This window comes from Saccostrea cucullata, unplaced genomic scaffold (assembly GCF_032062105.1).
Source record: "Saccostrea cucullata isolate Sc308-1 unplaced genomic scaffold, CSIRO_AGI_Scuc_v1 ctg5575, whole genome shotgun sequence".
NCBI classification, from domain to species: Eukaryota; Metazoa; Mollusca; class Bivalvia; order Ostreida; family Ostreidae; genus Saccostrea; species Saccostrea cuccullata.
The window spans coordinates 17,757-38,163 of record NW_026929394.1 but is presented as its reverse complement, the minus strand read 5'-3'; the positions used below and the strand labels follow the sequence as shown (position 1 = coordinate 38,163).

General features: G+C 34.2%; 1 protein-coding gene across 1 annotated transcript in view; it reads left to right on the top strand.

Moving 5' to 3' along the window:
- Positions 1–535: 535 nt before the first annotated feature.
- Positions 536–20,407, top strand: part of LOC134280748 (collagen alpha-3(VI) chain-like) — a gene marked incomplete at its 5' end in the record, with an annotated part of 34,905 nt that continues 15,033 nt past the window's right edge. The window contains 13 exons of the mRNA XM_062763205.1: positions 536–658; positions 811–1,239; positions 11,228–11,395; positions 11,642–12,043; positions 12,159–12,320; positions 13,640–14,077; positions 14,330–14,482; positions 15,674–16,075; positions 16,167–16,328; positions 17,712–18,149; positions 19,097–19,255; positions 19,728–20,132; positions 20,227–20,389. Of these exons, the coding sequence (XP_062619189.1) occupies positions 536–658; positions 811–1,239; positions 11,228–11,395; positions 11,642–12,043; positions 12,159–12,320; positions 13,640–14,077; positions 14,330–14,482; positions 15,674–16,075; positions 16,167–16,328; positions 17,712–18,149; positions 19,097–19,255; positions 19,728–20,132; positions 20,227–20,389 (3,604 nt within the window). The remainder of the gene's footprint in view (positions 659–810; positions 1,240–11,227; positions 11,396–11,641; positions 12,044–12,158; positions 12,321–13,639; positions 14,078–14,329; positions 14,483–15,673; positions 16,076–16,166; positions 16,329–17,711; positions 18,150–19,096; positions 19,256–19,727; positions 20,133–20,226; positions 20,390–20,407) is intronic.

Here is a 20,407-nt window from a genome sequence, read left to right as displayed (position 1 = left end):
CCAGAAGAAAATTGTTAAACGATTTATATAGAACATACGCCTCCCTGTTGAATGTAGCTTACGTTGTATTTTGAATATGATAAAAGACCAAATAATCATTACGAATACAAATTAAAGCCTGATATTGTAGAATTCTTGTAGGTACTTATTTTGCAGATACCAAGAACCATTAAAAGATCGCTTCATGATTTCTTTAATTAGACAATTTCCCCTTGTCATGATGATAAACATAAAGCTGTGTTTTATCTTCCTGTGTAACGGCAAAAGTGACACCCATAGGATATTGACCGGGGTCAAATTTCAACGTAGAAAAGTGACTTAGGGTCAAACTGCAAGACTACGTGAATTATGATTTAAAATTTTTAATAAATGATTTAAAAACATTAATTTATTAATCATATTGAATTATTACATGTAACATATTTTTTCTACATACATGTATATTCTAGTACTTCCGCGCAAGTATCGAGTTCTATATTACATACACTGTACATGTACTGTTTTTTCCTCATTTGCAATTTTCTTTTTTTTCCAGATGTTGCGTGTACCCATGAATTAAACAGTAACGTGAACGTTCAAACAAGTTCTACAGGCTGTAATGGAGTCAGCACTTACGCATGTAACTCAGGATACAAACAGGTTGCTGGAAACACACAACGTACATGTTACGGAAAGTTCTGGACGGGAAACCAACTTGTCTGTTCCGGTCAGGATTTAGCTTTTGTCTTTTCATGCTTACTTAAGTTGATTGAAATGATTAAAATATAGGTTTCAAACAAGAATTCAGATGCATGTTTAATTGTTTTTCAGTTTCAACCTGCAAGATTGACATCCTGTTTATTATAGAGGCTTCCTCATACACCTCTTCTATATACTCTGAATTAGTATCGGTTATTGGTGATTTGGTGAGGACTATGCAAATTTCAACCAGTAATATACAAGTTGGGGTGATATCCTATGACAATGCTATCGACCAGAATTTCAAGTTTAACGTTTATACTACAGCGGCATCGTTGGACACCGCAATTACGGCATTAACAATACCAAGCGCCTCTACAACGGTTAACCTGGCCGAGGCATTACGTGTTGCATTTTACGATTTTTTTAAACTGTCAAATGGAAACAGATTTCAAGCATATAAATATTTCGTTATTGTTGGTAAATCAAGCCCTACAAATGCCGGTTCAGCTATTGGACTCAATATACGACAGGTGGCAAAGAATCGGGTGTTCGGAATCGGTAAGAAATTAAAATTTTGTTTTTCTGCTGAAATTAATTTTTCATACTAAGTGTTTTTTTTCTCTATAGATTCACAGTAAAAGACATAAAAACAGAACATTGTCTGGTTCCGTCCTCTACAGTTGATGGAAGTATATATAACACTATAAAATTGTAGAAACTTAATATGGATCTAAAGTTATGCATTTGAAGGATTTTTCTTCATATTTCTTATATTTCTGAAAAAAGATTCGAGAAGATATTATCACTGAGTTATGATGTGAATTAGATTAAATTTGATCGTTGTATTTTAAAAATAAGGTCAGATCGTAAGAACGAAAAGTATTTTTTTTTCTCATTTTATAATATATAATTTTTTATACTTTGACGATTTAATACAGCTCAGCGGCCATGAGAGTGGCTTTTGTTATTCCCACTTATTAGTCACATGCCATCTATCGCCTATACCAAGTTGTAAAAACAACGTACATAAAGGTTACATCATGGAAGTTCTAAGGTGAAAGCAAATTGTCACATTACCCGTATCTGGTGACGTATGCATCAGGAGTTCAAATTCTAGTTATTTACAAGTTGTGAGGGAACATGGCGGTCGTTATGGAAATGGAGAAGATCTGACAGTTTGGTATTTAAAAAAAACGGATGATGATTTAAAGAATTACATGTAACTCTTCTAACGTTAAAGTAAAACACAACACAAACATACAATGTCTGACAGCCAGACGTGATTGCTGGACATCCGTAATTAGTCCCCTACCTGTGAAACCGGAGGGGACTATAGATTTCCTCTGAGTCTGTCCGTCCGTCTGTCCCGCCATCTGTCAGTCTGTCCCATTTGGTTTCCGGTTGCAGATATTGAGTTGATTTTTGGTATGCAGGCGTATATCTTGATAAGTTACAGATCAAGTTTGAATTTCGTTCCGCTAGCATTTTTTTTAATAGTGGGATTACGATCGGGTTCGTGATACAATAAAAATGATGTTCAGAAAGAGGTTGTATCCTAAAGAGAAACAAGTTTAGCTTTTTAAAAAAGCTTAGAGAGTCAGCCAGAGGATTTTTCTTCTCTGTGATAATGTTTTTAAAAATGGTAGAGAAATGGCTACTTTAAAAAACCTCGTCGTAACAGTTTTCCGCATAGGAACAAAAGCACTGGTGTATGCAGATTCTATAATTTCATTTTTGTCTCTTAAAAGGACAGAAAGTATAATATTAATTAAAGTTCAAATTCATAAAGCATAATTCCATGAATGAAGTTATAAACCAATCTTATCGGATTTACAGGGTTTTAGGAAAGGGGGTGGGAGCATGAGCATTATGGCAGTTTTAACAATCCCACGGCCAACAAACGGGGTCTCATAAGCTTTACTATTACCCCTGTTGGAGTATGTCATGTTGGCTGAATCACTCGGTGCTACTGTGTTTAGACAGTGGAGACGCGTTTGTCCCTACGATACCGTAATAGCCATACTTAACACTTAATTGAGAATGTCGATAAAGGACCGCTGAAATACCCGGTGCATTTTCTAGTACTTTTAGAAAAGAAAAAAAATCATGCATACAGGTCCCATTTGCATACAACATGTATGCTTTGTTAAGCTTAATCTTTGCATAATACATCCGTAATTTTTTTTCATTTTGTTAACTATCTTAATTTGGAGTAGCTAACTAAATTTTAACTTGAAATGTGAAAAAAGTAGAATTGAAATAAATTTTTTTGAAGTTAGACTTGCAAATTCATGTCTCAGATCCCTAACTATAACGGAACAAAACTATAAATTCCTAAATTTGATCGCCACAACCTAAATAGTCTCATTCAATGAAAAAACAAGCTTATTCAGTCAGAGAATCTGAGTCTCCTTTACTTATAAAAACTCAAAAGTGTTTTTAGATATTGACTGGAAATGAAATTTTTACACACAGTCACGAAAAAATAAGGGTCTTCCTCTCGCCATAGGTACAGTAATTGTTGTATAAAATTTCTTTCCAAAAGCTTAAAGGCTTCTCGAAACATTGCGCAGAAACAAAGTTTCAAATCAGACAGAATTTTGAATGTTTTACCTTGACCTTTTGACCTCAAAGTCAAAAGGAATTGTTCATAGACCATAGTGAGTTGTGTAAAATTTCATTGTATATTCTCAAAGGCTTCTAAAATATTGTGAATATATCAGGAAAATGAAAGTGTTGTAGACAGACAGAACTACAGGCAGACGAACGAAATGACAGACATACCGAAATTAATATCCTCCACTTTCAACGGTGGACAACAAACGAGCAAGCTCAGTCAGTTTTGTCTCTTCCCGAAGTATCCGTACTATGCATTAACAAATCAGTTCGCTAATTTGCATCGGGATCGAAATGTTATTTAATGAAAAGGAAAGTAAAACCCGTAAAAACTGATTAACTGGTGCAAAATCTGTAACAAGTAGACTAGAGCTTTTATACGACCGTCTTAAGACGGGACGTATTATGTTATAGGCTTCGTGTCCGTCCGCCTGTCCGTCTGTCCGTCTGTCTGTTAGCTTTTTCGTTTCCGGCTCATAAATTTAATACTATTAGGCCTAGGATTATCAAACTTTGTCATCTGATGCATCTTGGATAGAAGGTGTGTCGTGCACAAAAAGTAGGTCGCTCTGACCTTTTATTAAGAAGTTATAGCCAAATATGGAAAAATCCTTTCCGGCCCATAACTAGAAAACTATAAGACTAACAATCATCAAACTTGGATAGTTTATGCATCTTGGGTAGAAGGTGTGTCTTGACCTATTTTAAGGTCACTGTGACCTTTAATTTAAGTGAAATAAGAAAAAATGTGTCTTTTTACTATTCATTTAAGCATCCCAAATAATGTAAGAGTATTGCTCTCTTCTTATTAAAAAAGTGTTAAATCAAGAAAATACTTATTTTTTTAAGCATATACTTGACAGCAATCTATAACAAATATAATGTATGTTAGAGAAATCCTACCTCTCCCTTGAGTGTAATTATCAAGCACTAGACAAAGAAGTGCTGATTTTGATAACAGAAAATTGCATGTCAAATTAGAGAGAAATTAATGATTTTTGAGTGTGAGGATCTAACTGATAGAACATCAGTGTTATCTACATCCCTTGGGTATTGGGCAGATGGGTAAGCCTGTTGGATTAAAAATAGCTCTTGTTGGCTTTAAAATGAATTTGATGAAAAAAAATCAATTAAAACTAATTTGATATTGCATAATAGACTAATCTTATTATATAAATTATTAATTTAAATTCTAATTTTAAGGGGTGGGGTGGAATCAGCATTTCCATATGAAAAATTACATATTAAAACCTGTCGGACATTAAATCTAACCAAAAAAATTCTTTTGAATATTTTATATGTATAGAAAAAAACTTATGGTAGATGGCAGACCCATTCATCTCTTGGTAGTAATAGTAGACAAGCATCCAGTTAAAGATTAATTAATGAGTTCAATGTAGGAAGGCTAGCTGATCAAGCGGCTTATCTGTATCCTTTGGGGATTAGACAAAAGAAGTGCTGATCAGTTTATAGCATATGTCATTTGATGGCCAGGCCTTTTCTTTTCAAAATTAATTTGGTATAGATTAAGATGTTAAGACTAATTTGATATTGTTTAATATTTTGGGCATTTGACAAGGTCTAACACAACCAGCATAGAAATTTATTAATGATGTAATATTTATTATAATTAATGCCTAGATAACAGGAAATGGATAAATATTCGAAGGAATGGAAAAATCATGGAAATCTTGGAATCAAGGTTGACGTGAGTTTCTTGCACACTAAAATGTTCAAGAAAATTGTATTTTTTTTTGACGGGCGTATCATGCTGTGGACGCGGCACTTTATTGTAAAAGCTTACCGTCTTAAGCAACAATATTAAACAGTTAACTCATCTACGCCTATCAGGCCGTATAATTCTTTTGAATTTCTTGATTTTGTATTTCTACATTAGCTTTTTACTGGCATTAGCCCTACCACGGTTGTCGCTCGGTCATCTCCGTAAACTTTGACTGGCCGAGAACTTTCGGCAAACCTCGGCTGATTCCATTCCTTTCTTCAAACAAGTATTTCTGGGGAAAAGAAAAATAATTTCAAACGGTAAAAATAATAAAAATAAAATTTTATTTATAATGAAATTAAAGAGATTTTTTTTATTTATTGCTATACAATCATTTTATTAGGAATTAATTACTGCTGATTTTGTTGTTCGTTTTGTCATTTTTTTAAGATTGAAAATCTTGCAAAATTGTTAAGTCGTTCGAAAATACCGTCTTCCGAGGAAGACGGTAATAAATCATTGTTTATGCTATAAATTTTAATACATAAGTAAAATACCTTTAATATACTTTACAAAAGACGTTCATTTGACGCGTCAAACACTTCGTGAAATAAATTCTTTCAACTTGTATGCTTCGCTGCGTAGATCCAATGAGAACCAGTTAAATTTCTGCGAGCCAGTTTTAAAAAAAATGTTTGGAACCGTTTATAAAACTTCTGTAAATAAATAAGCATACATGACCTTCCTGTTTAAGCTGAATTTAAATTTACAGATTACCGTGGAGGTGTTAAATAGGGATATCTTGGTTGAATCTATACTGATTTTACTGAAATGAAATTAGCAAGAGTGATTTACTGCAGAACTACCTCCCAGAATTCCAAAACACGCAAGCGCATTTGAAGTTCTTCGTATCATAACTAGTCAGCCCGCTGGCTGACTAAAAAGGGAACCCGGTAGAGGACATGAATTGCTTATGCAATACCTTCAGACTACTTGTTTATTTCTGTTTTACACCGCTTTCAAAAACATAATATTCATACATGTAACAACTATAATGCAGAAAAACATTACGCTAGCTTTCCTTTTCTTTACATGATTACTAAATGTTTACATTTCCACCCTCTACATAACATAAGGGCCGGCCAGGCAAAAACTAGGGATAAAACGATGAAACCATGAATTAAAAAACTCTAGAAAACCTGTGTCGATCCCGCTGGATGCAAGGGGAGTTGTGAACAGACCTCGCAACTTTATTACCATGTATTATATATATTAACAATAATATTGACATGGAAAAAAAATTCTTTCTTAAATTTCGTCTAAATCGTAACCTGCACATTCATGAGCCCACTCAATCGCATACACGGCAACGTTCACAGGATGTTGTACGGTGGCTGGTATAGGACAGGGTATAAGAGTTTTTTGTTTATTAATTCGTGGCCACGAAATAATTACACATTTATTGTTTGATGTTTCAAACAAACAGTGTGTAATTATAAGGCTTTTTTAGTCAATCACCCAATGTTTATTTATTTAACAATCAGTGGCAGAGTAGGCCCCTATTATCGGGAACGTTACTTCTTCAAAATGAAAGCAATATTCAGATATTGTCATGATTGTTTTCACATAAAACTCAACTGTTTAATACAAATGAAAGCGTACATGCTCTTTGATAAAAGGTAATTGTTTAAAGAAATGCGATGAACTAGTGGGATCAGTATTGATAGTCATACTATTTATAGGTTTGATTAATGGTCACCACAATTATTCTTTGCGTTTATCAGCTCTTCATGCAATTAACCGCAAAAATTAAATTTCAATAATTAATTATGATTCAGGCACAGTATTCAATACATGTACCATAACGATGGGAACAATTTTGAATCATTTTAATCAAATATCCCGCTGGCTCATTCCAACTGATTGATAGTAATATATAAGTTCGTTCTTGAATGACATAAAAGAGAAGAAGCTAAAAATGGCATTATATAGCACAACTTTATTTCGTGACCACGGTTTTTTACTTTGTGGCCACGAATTAATAAAAAAAAATCTCATACGATGTCCTATACCAGCCACCGTAATGTTGAGATAACCCGTTCTGTAATAAATGTGTCAGGTACATATATATATAGACGAATAATGACCCCCCCCATCGAATAATGACTGGGTGTCATTTTTCAACGACAGAAAAAGGACCCCCACCCGTAGAAAAAGTCATTTTTTCTAGAAAAAGAGTCCCAGGGGTCATTATTTTATATGCGAGTCCTAAACAAAATTGTCCCCCGTTGAAAAATGACCCCTTTTAGAGTGATCCAAAATTTAAAAGTTTAAATTGATGTAAAGCTTCAAATCGCCAAAAAATATATTTCATTTTAGCAATTTAAAGAATTTTCATAGGAAAATAAAAAAAAAATACATGAAGATGTACTATGCATGCTATATCTTTATATAATTTTCAGTGTGATCAAACGGAGTAAATAAATTCGTGTACATCAGAAAGGGCATCCTCGCAAGCCAGAGATCCTGATCATGAGTCAAAACGTTGCCGTTGGTGCAACGGGTTGACTCAGGACTTCTTGCATGGGTAGTATCATCATAGAATTATTGAATCAAATGCAAGTGCCACAAGTATCAAAAATGACTACTGTATTATTATGTCTGAATGTTGACATAACAAGGACGTACAACATGCTGTTATCGTGGATCTTTGTCATGTTATGTGATAATGATGAACGGATGTTCAATCAAAATAGGAGTTGTCGTTGTCATTTGCAACTGTAATAATAAATGTTTTCAAAACAATACTTACTAAAGCCATTTTTCTTAAAAACTAATACAAGTTATTATTTTAGGAATTTGTACTGTTGTTCCCAATACGTTTTGATTTCATGTCTCATGCACGTTCATCTTAGGGAGCAGTTCATGCAAAGAACTTTGTTTTTTAATAAAATCATAAATTAATTAATATCTGAGGAGAAATAACTAACAAATTAAAACCTAACAAAAAAAACCATTACGACAAAATATAAAGCGAAATTTTAACACTTTTATTCATTACTTTTATTTTTGTTATCAATAAAGAGTTATTTCATCAAGGCAATGAAAAAATAACGCTTCAATTCCCCATGTGCACATTCTAACACAACCAACACATCTAAATCTGACACTTATTTCGGGTATCACAGAGCAAAACATAAATTTTGCCATTATAATCATATGGGAGGCGAGGGGGGGGGGGGTCATCTAGTGAACTCATGGCTCATCCTTTCGTTTTGACTGTCTATGGGTTGTTTATATACTTTACGGGTGGATTTGCGAAATATATACATGTATAAATAAAGGGCATTGTCTTCAAATAATTTTTTGTATTTTGCTTTGACACGGTATAAAAAAAAACCGTTACAAAATAGAAATTAAATGTTCTGATTTTCATATTAAAATAAAAGATACCACAGAGTCTGACACATCTGTTTCATATTTGGATATTTTACTTGAAAAAAAAAACGTTAATGGTAATCTAACAACCATGCTCTATGATAAACGTGTCGACATTATCTTTTCTGTCAACTTCCCTTACTTATGCAGCAAAATACCTTCATCACCTGCACACGGAGTTTATCAGTCTCAGTTGATTTGATACGCAAGAGCATACTCTGAGTATGAACACTTTCTAAAAAGAGGTAAATTATTGACATACAAGTTGATGAAACAAGAATTTCAGCTGTCTCGTTTAAAGTCATCATTTTGTAAGTTATGTGGTCGACACAATGACCTTGTCAGCAAAATAATACAATTTATCATTGAGTCAAATGCTGACAACAGATTTTTCCGTTATTTCACGATCATGGCCAGGAGCACACGGCGGGTGTGACCGGTCGTCAGGGGATACTTCCTCCTCCATGGGACCTGATCCCACCTCCGATGTTTTGGACGTCTCTTTTGCTCTGCTCCTATTTTGTATTCTTTCATGGACTTCTGATCTTGAGCACTGTTCGTTATCTCCATGTGTTTCTTTCGTTCGCTATATTATCTAAGAACTGACAGAACATTTATTTCTTTCAAGTCAACTGTTTTATTTCATATCCCACGAAAGAATTTTAATGTGTTTGACTTGTTCAGTTCTACCTCTTGTCTATCGGTAATAGCTTTCTGGTTCTCATTTATTGTTTTCTGCATCTCTGTAAGCCTATTGTCGAGAAGCTCCGAGAAACTGCTCAGCATTTCATTATTCGACGCGCGTACAGTATCACTGATTTGTCTTTGAATTGCTTGGGTGACCATTTTTGTCGAATTCGTGCCAGAAGTGAATACCTGAATTACCTTTCGAAAACCCGTTTTTTACGCTCTATAACTATTGGTTAATAATGGAACCTTCCATTATAATGCACTGTACTGTCAATATAATATTTTCTCGCTATTACTCGCGAAAGTTAACGCAAAAAAATATTCTCATTTGTTGTTTACCCTTGTCGAATGCATATCTGATAACTTAAATTATGTGAAATGCAAGAGATTAAAGTATAGTAGATGTTAGGAATGTTAGGAGGGTATGAACTGTTCTGGAATTGGATAATTTCGGTTTGGAATATAAATATCTAAAATTTGTCATTGATTTGATTCATTTGAATCATTTGTTCGTTTGCAAAGCGCTCAAAGAATATTAGATAATTGAAATTGTTTTTTAAATTCATTTTGATTTGAAACATTTTATCAAGAAGATTAACAGTTCTTTTTCCTGAAATGTTTGTCTCGTAACGTGAATAAGGGTGGTGTGGAACGTATTATTGATGTTGGATGTGTTTGTTTTGTTTTTTAACATCCCTCGCGAGAATTTTTCACTCATGGAGACGCCACACTTGCCGGTGCAGGACTGCAAATTTATACCTATACTAGGCCCTCGGGCCATTGAGCATAGAGCATTTTGCTTTTTGTGTCAACACATACTGCGACACAAAACCTCCATTGATACGGTCCCATCCGAAGGACCAGTCTCCACGTCTCGCACGAATCGAACCCGGGAGGAAAGGATCAGCTCTATACTCCGCGAATCAGACGCTCTGACCACCGCATCACAATGGCGATTGATATGGGATGGAATATGTTTCAATTGAAAGATAGAGAATGCTCGTATCAAAGATTCTGTTATGTATACAATTCTTTACATATCTTGCAAAGCGCCCATCGGGCGCAGTGGTCTCATGTCGAAATATGTTTTGACACGAAAAAAAAATGTTCAATTGCTCAATGGACCTGAGTGTCGAGTATATGTCTCCAACAGCAAGAGGTTGGCGTCTCATTTTGAGCGGGTGCTCGGTTGAACAGATATAAAACAATCATATCCTGTAACGATATACTACACCTTTACAATTTCAAAAATCGTAGAGTGAGAATTGCCTGAGTTTTCATAACATAACGATACATAAATATATATTACTTTAATAGTAACTTGATCCGAAGGGTCGTATCACTTCGAGTTGACAGGTGGGGATCATCAGATCAAACGAGACGCGATCCGAGCCTGTCAACGAGAAATTTATTATATACCCCCTCATAACTAGCCAAATTTAGCAAAATAAAACTTTAGAGATCAATTGTATGATATTTATCCATTAAATCCAGTATATGTCTCCAACAGCAAGAGGTTGGCGTCTCATTTTGAGCGGGTGCTCGGTTGAACAGATATAAAACAATCATATCCTGTAACGATATACTACACCTTTACAATTTCAAAAATCGTAGAGTGAGAATTGCCTGAAGGACCTATTAAGGAAATATATAACAAAGTTTTCATAACATAACGATACATAAATATATATTATTTTAATAGTAACTTGATCCGAAGGGTCGTATCACTTCGAGTTGACAGGTGGGGATCATCAGATCAAACGAGACGCGATCCGAGCCTGTCAACGAGAAATTTATTATATACCCCCTCATAACTAGCCAAATTTAGCAAAATAAAACTTTAGAGATCAATTGTATGATATTTATCCATTAAACAAACAATGAAAGCAATGGACTTTTTAACGCGCAAGAAAAATAATTAGTAATGTTTTTGCGTACTAGGTCATCAGTTTCAGAGAGTGGTGATATGGAATTCAGAAAACCACAGTGATTGCGTTAAATCTACAGTGAAATTGCATGATACTTTAGGTAAATAATAAATACATATATTGCTGGTTATTGTTGATATTCTTACTTCAGGTATTTCCCCAACCACGACTTTGGCCAATGATCTTAAGTCCGCCGCTGGAAGTACAGCTAATTATGTTCAGGCAACCTCCCCAGCAGACCTAGCTACAAAATTCAACACCGTTCTAACAAAAATTGCTGTCTGTCCAACATCTGCTTTTCCTGGTTCTACGTCAGTAGGTATGTCTGGGCATCATGGTGCTATAATGTATATTTGTTACCAAAATATTCAATGACATGTCATCGAAATATAAGCAATAGAGTAACTCAGGTACATCTTTGTTATTGACAAGCTAAATATTCAGGACATTTTGAACGGGTACATATACAGGAAAGTTTGCATTTATGCAAAATACCTCAATTATTTAGTCTATAGAAATTCGTGGAATGAGATGTTTTAATCAAATGTATTTCAACTTTTTTCAGCTTGCAAGCTCGACATAGTTTTCATTGTCGAAAATTACAACCTTCGTTTCACAAAGAGATTTGTGGCAGAGTTAGTTGAGGATTTACCGATTTCTTCAAATGGCGTCAGGGTAGGTTTCGTGGTATTTGATAATGGAGCAAGAACCGAGTTTGGGCTTACTGCTCATACGAGTTCCCAGGCCGTCAAAAACGCAATTGAAGGAATTTCAGAGACGTCTAGCAGCTATCATTATGTAGATAAAGGATTAATTCATGCTCGTGACAACGTGTTCACGGCTGCTGGTGGAGATCGCACAGATGCAGTTAACTATTATGTCTTTATCGTGGGGCCGTTTTACAGTGATCCAGTCACAACAGCAAGGATCGTCAGAAGAAGTGGAGACAATATCATATTTGGTGTTCGTAAGTAAATATTCGTCAATTTTCAATATAGTTAGATGATACGTAACTTGTGTTTAGTCCGGGTATAGGAACAGAGAGCGTGATCTAAAATAATATTTTTTTTCAAACATTTTAGATCTTGGAACCGGTTACGTATCTACATATAAGGAGACTGTCGGTTCTTGTGGTGACCACTCCAAATATACAAACTCAGCTACTTATAACGACTTGATCAATATTAAAAATACAGTAAAAGGAAAACTCACTACCTGTTATCAGCCTCCAGTATACACGCAAGGTATTTAGATGTCACTTAAGTTTTCAAATGTCAAAAGTTGATCATAGTCGTAGTTTTTCTATCATCCAAATCTTCCTGGGTTTTTTTTTCTATCGCTTTCATATGCAGTTATATATCAGATATTACTGAAATGTCGTTGCCTTGTTGTCATCACGAGCAATGGTTGCTTTATTGCACTATAATATATCAATATCGGCGCAATAAACGTCGTAAATTAAACAGACTTCGTTATAACCTGGAAAACTAATAGACAATTCAGTGTATATGTATAAACAATGTTCTAACAATTGGTATGAAAAACGTTGGTCAGCATTCAATGCAACTTAATGAAAGATTGTACTTTGATAACATGATCATTGAATCGACCAAATGAACTTGCGAAATGACGACTTTAAACGAGACTGTTAATATCCTTGTTTCCTCAATGTGTTTGTCAATAGCTGACTATGTGTTGGAAACTGTATGTGCATAGAGCAAGCGCTTGCTTGTCGAATCAACTGGTAGACATAACCCCACTTGCAGGTGATAAGGGTATATCGCTACGTTAATGAGAGAAGTTGATGATAGAATAATTGAAGTCCTAAGGTTATTTACAAACATTGTTGTTACTTAACATTTAAGGTTTATTTGTAAAGATATCCAAATGTGAAACAGATGTTAGACATTTTTAAGGTTTATTTGTAAAGATATCCAAATGTGAAACAGATGTGTCAGACTCTTTGACATTTTTATATCAAGTTCACATATCGACTGGTATATGGATGCATGTTATATATATGTTGGCATATGAATGGAAACAACTATTGTATACAGTGTACATGTGATAGTACGCTGTCGATGTATCTAAATGAAGTTACAGACCACAACAAATATTTTCTGATGTATAGGTTTTTGAATAAATTTTCTTTAATGAGTACAAAAAACGTATGCTAACAACAGGCCGCAGTTGGTACCGTGTAATTTCGACAGATGTTTTGAAGACCTGATCTCCAAACACTTCATAAATGTTGTCAATCAGAAACTCAAGCTTCCTTAAATATTTACTTTAGAGTACTTGTGTGTGTATTATAAATAGAATGTATTTAACAAAATAATTTTGCAAATGACCAATGGCATGGTAAATAAATATACGAGTTCCATTTTTATTGAAAAGGCAACTGTCTATAATGTCAAAAAACCCTAAAACTTTAATTTATATTGAGTAATAGTTGTATAATATGATTAAAAAGACATACGATTTTGGTAAAAAAAAAATTATTTCAAAAAGTTAGATGTTTTTTTTTTATTTTCAATTCATGATTAATTTTTTACTGTTTTAGCTTGTAAACTTGACATAGTCTTCATCATCGATGATACTAATGCAGTCACCGCTACACAATTCACGGAAATGAAAACTGCTCTTGAAATTCTTGTTGGTCAAATGCTGATCGGGGACAATGCAATAAGAGTGGGGATAGTCACTTTTGGGGATGGAGCTGCAACTGCTTTTCCACTCAATCAATATTCAACTGCACCTGCCTTGATCGCTGCCATAAACGCTCTGACACAAGGAAACTCGGCCTATAGCAGGAGTACCCGTTATGTTGAAAAGGCAATCACGTGGACGTTGTGGAACTTTTTTACCCCAACAAACGGAGACCGCTCTGACGCCCAGAATTATTACGTAATTCTTACAACCGGGGCCTCCTCGGGATCAAAAGTGACTGGAATTGGAACTGCGTTGCAATACAATTCCATGATCGACATTTTCATACTAAGTAATTGGTTCTTTTTCATTTTATTTGCCTGGTACAAAAAATTTACTTACATTGTTTTTCCTTGTTTTTATTTATTTTATACCGGTATGCATTTACAATTCTAATAGATGAATATATAAACATATAGGATTGTTTTAAAAATTATTTGAAAATGCAAAGTGGTACGATATCGCAAAAGATTTTTCCTTCGAGCTTAAAAAGCATCTTACAAACAAGTCAATAAGTATTGGTATTTGATACTAATATTTTTAGGTGTTCCTTCCACCAATATCGCTGATTACCAGGGGGCCGTCACTTCCGGTAGATACAAAGCAGCTGGTTCCTTCGCCACCCATCAGTGTGACAGCAGTGTATTGTCTATGATAAAACAGTGTCCAACGACAAGTCCAACAGCTGCTTCACCAAGTACGCTAACATCAACAGAATTACACGAGACAATAAAATCAATTGAAAAGCTTAATTGATCTAAAGCAAGCCATGAGTAATAACAATACGAACGTATAATTATAAATGCAGTAAACTGATCATTACTACCGACTCGCGATAATCAGTTTGAAGTCAATTTGCGATTAATTTTCGCAACTATGGAAACATTCATAAATATAGAGCAAACTAAATGGTTCGTGGTAATAAATATTAAAGCTCGCGATTATTTCACGCACGCCAACAAAAGTTCCTTAACAGTATTGGCTTCGTGCTTTATTTATTCAATAATTTAAAATTGCCTTGTTTATTTCTTCATGATTTTGTATATTTTGAAAATCTGATAATAACAAAGCTTTAAAAATCTTTTTAAATATCAATTTTTAAAATTTGCAGAAATAATAACACCATGCAGATATAGATGCATTAATGTACAGTGTATTGTCGTCCTTTGCCAGTTCTTGTATAACTTTTAAAGGATATATGACATTAATAGGGAACTTGACAATAGGAAAGTTTAAATCATCATGTTTATCATAAATCTGTTGGTGCTTGGTTACCATTAACCTTTTAGAGTACTCTATCTCGTAAAATATCCACTTCTAATTTTTTAACCGTAATATTTTCAAACATTGTACATATAGATAGAAAAAAAACAGACAAAAACTATCTATAAGCAATATTTACATGTAAATTTCGGATATTCAAATGACATATTATTTGCATATCAACCATCATTTCCAAAATTTGCAATACTAACACTTATTTAAAGATATAAATGCCTCAAAAAATTTTCTGGTGTGAAGTTTCATGTTAGTCAGAGTATTTAAAGTGTTAACTAGTTAAATTATAATTTAATAACTTTAGTCAATTTTATTATGATAGTCAAAATTTTTTTTCAGTGTGAAACTTTCAGAAAGGAGATGTAAAGCTTCATTACATGTTACAGTAAACACGGTTATAGTGAAAACACTTATAACAAATCGAGACGAATAACGAAGTGGTTGTCAATCCCCGTGGCATGAAAAGATACTATAAATTTAATGAAAGCAACGGATTGCTTTTTTACGAAACAGAAACGCCCGTCCCTGGAACTTCTTTATAAGTTTGTTGTACTGTAAAATGGAAGATGTTGCATTTGACATTAGTTTTCTTTTTCTTTTGTCATTTCAGCCTGCAAATTGGATATAGTGTTCATCGTAGAAAGATACAATCTGAGATATATAAAAAGATATGTGATAGAGCTATTGAATGGAATATCAGTTTCTTTTAATGGAGTAAGAGTGGGTTTTGTGATATTCGATTCTACAGCAACAAAAGTTTTCGGACTCACAGATCACAACACGACTGCGGCTGTTAAATCGGCCATTGAAGCGATTTCTGAGACAAATAACAACAATCATAATGTAAATGTAGGTCTTATGTATGCCCGGGATAACGTATTTACTTCCGCAGGGGGTGATCGGGCAGACGCCAACAACTATTACGTCTTCGTTGTGGGGCCATATAATAGCGACACAGACACCGTGGGGAGGGTCATTAGGAGCGATGTAAACAATTTTATTTTTGCCACCCGTAAGTTCTTATTCATGAATATTTTAATCATGTTATGCAAAACATTTTATTACAGAGGAGGATGCTACACATTTAAACTTTTTTATTTCAGATATCGGATCGACTTATGAAACTGAATATAAAGAAACTGTAGGTGGCTGCAGTGATTACACCAAATACACAAGCGTTGATACCTATGAGAATCTGCTTACAGTTCGACAACAAGTTTTAGGAAACATCACTTCCTGTCAGTCAGTTACCGCAAAATCACAAGGTATCACTTAAGCGTGTCTAAGCCAAATACAAACTAATTTTCAAACTTGTCTTTTTTCATTCTTAGTTAAGGTTAATGGTCTTTGCAATATCAGTTACTCGCAATAATTACACACATGTACTGAGCCAATGTAATCTCACCATTTATACTAAAACTCAAAAGTAAAGCAACACTCTAATTTTATGGGGGAAATTATATAAGGGATACAACTATGTATAAAAAAGTTATATTTAACTTTGCCAAATCAGCTATTTAACGATTGAATGAATTTCATTCCATGACTGGAAGTTGATTTATAGCCCTCTTGAAAGAAATCAAAAATTAATTTGCATTATTAATAAAATTATTGACAATATTTTAGTTTTTTAAGGTTTTGTTGCTGTTTATCATATTAAGTACTGTACTAAAATTCCAGAAAAAATCCTTTCTTTTCCGGATGTGATGCCTATATTTCCTCAAAATGACTGAAAGCACGCATTTTCATTTCTCTCTGCTGTAAATTCTCAAAAAGAAAAGAAAAGAAAAAGGAGAGCTGCTGATGCAAATATACAATACATAACAACTTTCCAGGCTCACGTGTTTCAAAAGCATGACTGACAGTTTCTTGACCGGAAGTCCAAGGGTTACACATGTACTACACAACGCCAAGTTAGATAAAGTTTAACCTCAGTATCTGAAAAACAGGCATTTAAAAATGCCCAAGAATATTTATTTCGCTCAGACTGAGACATTGTTAAATCTAATGCACGGTAGAAATCGGGCTGCATTTGTTGTACATGGCGGACTAGCACGTTTTAATTGAATGGTCGGAAGGGGTATATTTTAAGAGTTATGTGTTACTTTATAAGGTTAAAGATTAGATTAAAGTGAATACATTAAGGTAAAAAGTAAATTTACAATAAATTGATATTTCATTCAAACATTAAATGTGAAAACTTTAAGCAAGCTAGTTTTTTAAAAAACAAACAAAGTCTTTATGTAGTTCCAAACACAACTTGGGATTCGTATGAAGGAAAACATTTGCATGCTAGATACCCCAAACCAATTTTTGATGCTATATGTACAGTGAAGGTTAATTAATTGAAATACAAAAATATCTTTTGAATTAAAAAGAAAAAGGTTGGGGTATTCTTTTCTTTATTAATTTTTGTCCTAATCATGAGAAGAAAACAATATCTTACCCAAGAGAATTTTTTTGGTGATATTTCCACTACGTGATCAGTCTCCTTCATCTCTCGGTCGGTTTAAGACTTGATCATTGATCTTTGCCTATTTGGACTCTCCTTGTTAATTATTATACAAAATTTCAATGACACATCATACAAATGCTTGTTTGTATAAATATTTTATATTCCTTTTACATGCACTTCGAATTTTTTTCAGCCTGTAAGCTCGACATAGCATTCCTAATTGACGACACGGACTCAGTTACCGCTGCTAAATTCCAGGAAATGAAAGTCTTCCTCGAACTTCTTGTTATGAAAATGCTTGTTAGTAGCAGCGCTATAAATATAGGAGTTGTAACTTTTGGCGACGGTGCTACTACTGCTTTTCCGCTCAACCAGTACTCAACCACAGGTGAAGTCATAACGGCTATAAGTAATCTTTCCCCAGGAAACGCAGCCTATACTAGGAGTCAGCGGTCTGTGGACAAAGCCATCACATATACACTGTGGAACTTCTTCACGGAGAGTAATGGGGACCGCTCTGACGCCCAGAATTATTACGTTGTCTTAACAACAGGAGGTTCCTATGGATCGAAGGTTACAGAAATTGGAACAGCACTGCAGTACAATTCAATGATGGATCTTTTCGTGATTGGTAAATCATTTAAAATGCTTGTTATAAGTTGTCTACGTTATTTTCTTTTGATATGTAGTGCACTACTTTAGTTACCTCAATTTTTAAAAATTTGCTTCAACATTTCTTGCATTCAAATTTGGTCCAAATGGGTAGAATGTCTGTAAATGTAGCTGTCAAATTGTTTTCCTATTCAAAACATTTGCAAATCGGCTAAATTATCGTTTATTACGTTTATTAAGTGTTTATAGCGTATTTGTATTATTTTTACAGTGAAGTTTTTTTTGCGTTCATTTTGTGTACTATTTATAAAACAACATATGAAAAACACCATCGGTGAGTCCTGTGGACTTTGATCTTTAACCTACTAAAATCTGCAAAATTACTCCAAACGGTTTATTTGACTTGTTTCTTAGAAATTTTGAGAGGCAGTGTTTCGGTGCCAAAGTTCAACATCGCTTTTCAAGAATATTACGTTATTTTATTAAAAATGTTTGAAAAACATAAATCTAATTTTAAATGCATCGGGATAGTTTTACAGAAATTGTAGAATTGAACCCTCTTGGATAAAACGATGAAAAAGTTATGTCTAATGATTTCTAATTTATTGTTTAATCTAGTGGGTGCACTGGGTAGTCATATTTATATTTGAGTGTCACATTTAATAAAAATGATATATGGTATGCTATGATAGTATGATTTTTTTCTGTAGGCAAATGTATGAACTAATAATACTAGTAAGATACCAAAAGCTTACAATCTTAGATTTATATAATTATACAGTTATTGATACTATCAAGTACAAATGTAGGTGTCATCCTACAATAGTTTAGTACTTGACATATGATGCCTCGCTTATCACTTAAATAACACATTCTACTAGTGTTTGACTAATCTTCCGATGATTATGGGTTAAAATTATTTGTTATTGTAGAGAACATGTAATCCATGATTTTTATGATATTAAGGTGCAAATGTTCCTACGGCGGATGACGCGGACTATCAGGGAGCCGTTGATGCAGGGAGATACATGAAGGCTGCCGACTTCACCGTCCATCAGTGTGACAACGCTGTGTTCACCACCGTCACCCAATGTCCACCGGCGGCACCGGCACCTGTTACCGTCGGTAGGTTCAGAGTTCCAAGAACGTTTAAATTCGGCTAAATTTGGTACAAGTTTGATTTTCAAAAAATATGAATATCATAAAAAGTTAGCATTTCCTTGATCAAATCTAGAGTAGTAAATCACAAGCATTTAATGTGGTCTTAAAATATGAAACAGATCCTAATATTTCTTCAACACTTAAAACAAATGAAAGTGTTTGAATGCCACTGCATTAAAAATAAGTATTAGGCTATATTAGTCATGTATGTTTTTCAATTTTTAAAAATATGTAGTAAAAAAATAAACACAGCATTCACAACTATTCCAAATACGTTCTGTCTTATTCAAGCAAATACTCCAGTCCTAAAATTACTCAAATCAAATTGGTCATACTTTTTATCATCATGAAAATTCATGTAAATGTAATGTTTTGACTCTACACAAATGGCACTCAGACATAAAATTTAACCTGATATTGTTTCTTGATTTTGTAGACTGCAAACTGGATATGGTGTTTATTGTTGAAAATTACAATCTACGTTATACAAAAAGATTTGTGATTGAACTGATCAGGCAGATCCCGGTGTCCTCGAATGGAGTAAGGGTAGGTTTTGTTCTGTATGACTCGGGGGCTTCGACAGTGTTTGGACTTACACAACACACGACCTCGGCCGCCGTGATAGCTGCTATTGAAGCGATATCTGAGGCAGGTAATAGCGCCTACCATTACGTATATAAAGGCTTAACGCATGCCCGGGACAACGTCTTCACAGCTGCTGGGGGTGATCGTGCGGATGCTAACAACTATTACATTTTCATTGTTGGGCCATTTTACAGTGAAACTGCCGCTATTGCAAGGGACGTCAGAAGCAGCGGAAACAACTATATATTTGCTGTTCGTAAGTATCTTTGAAAAGTATTATGCGTGTGAGTTAGACTAATATACAGGCTTTATACGGATGAAAGTATGAATCATAAAACTTCCTTTTCCAGATGTGGGAGATTCTTATCATACAGAATATCAGGAATCAGTGGATTCGTGTGGTGATTACACCAAGTATACGAATGTTGATTCTTATGAAAATCTGCTAACAGTAAGAGAAAGAGTCATTGGAAACATCACGTCTTGTCGCGCAATAACAAATCAATTAAGAGAGTAAAATTTTCATTGTTT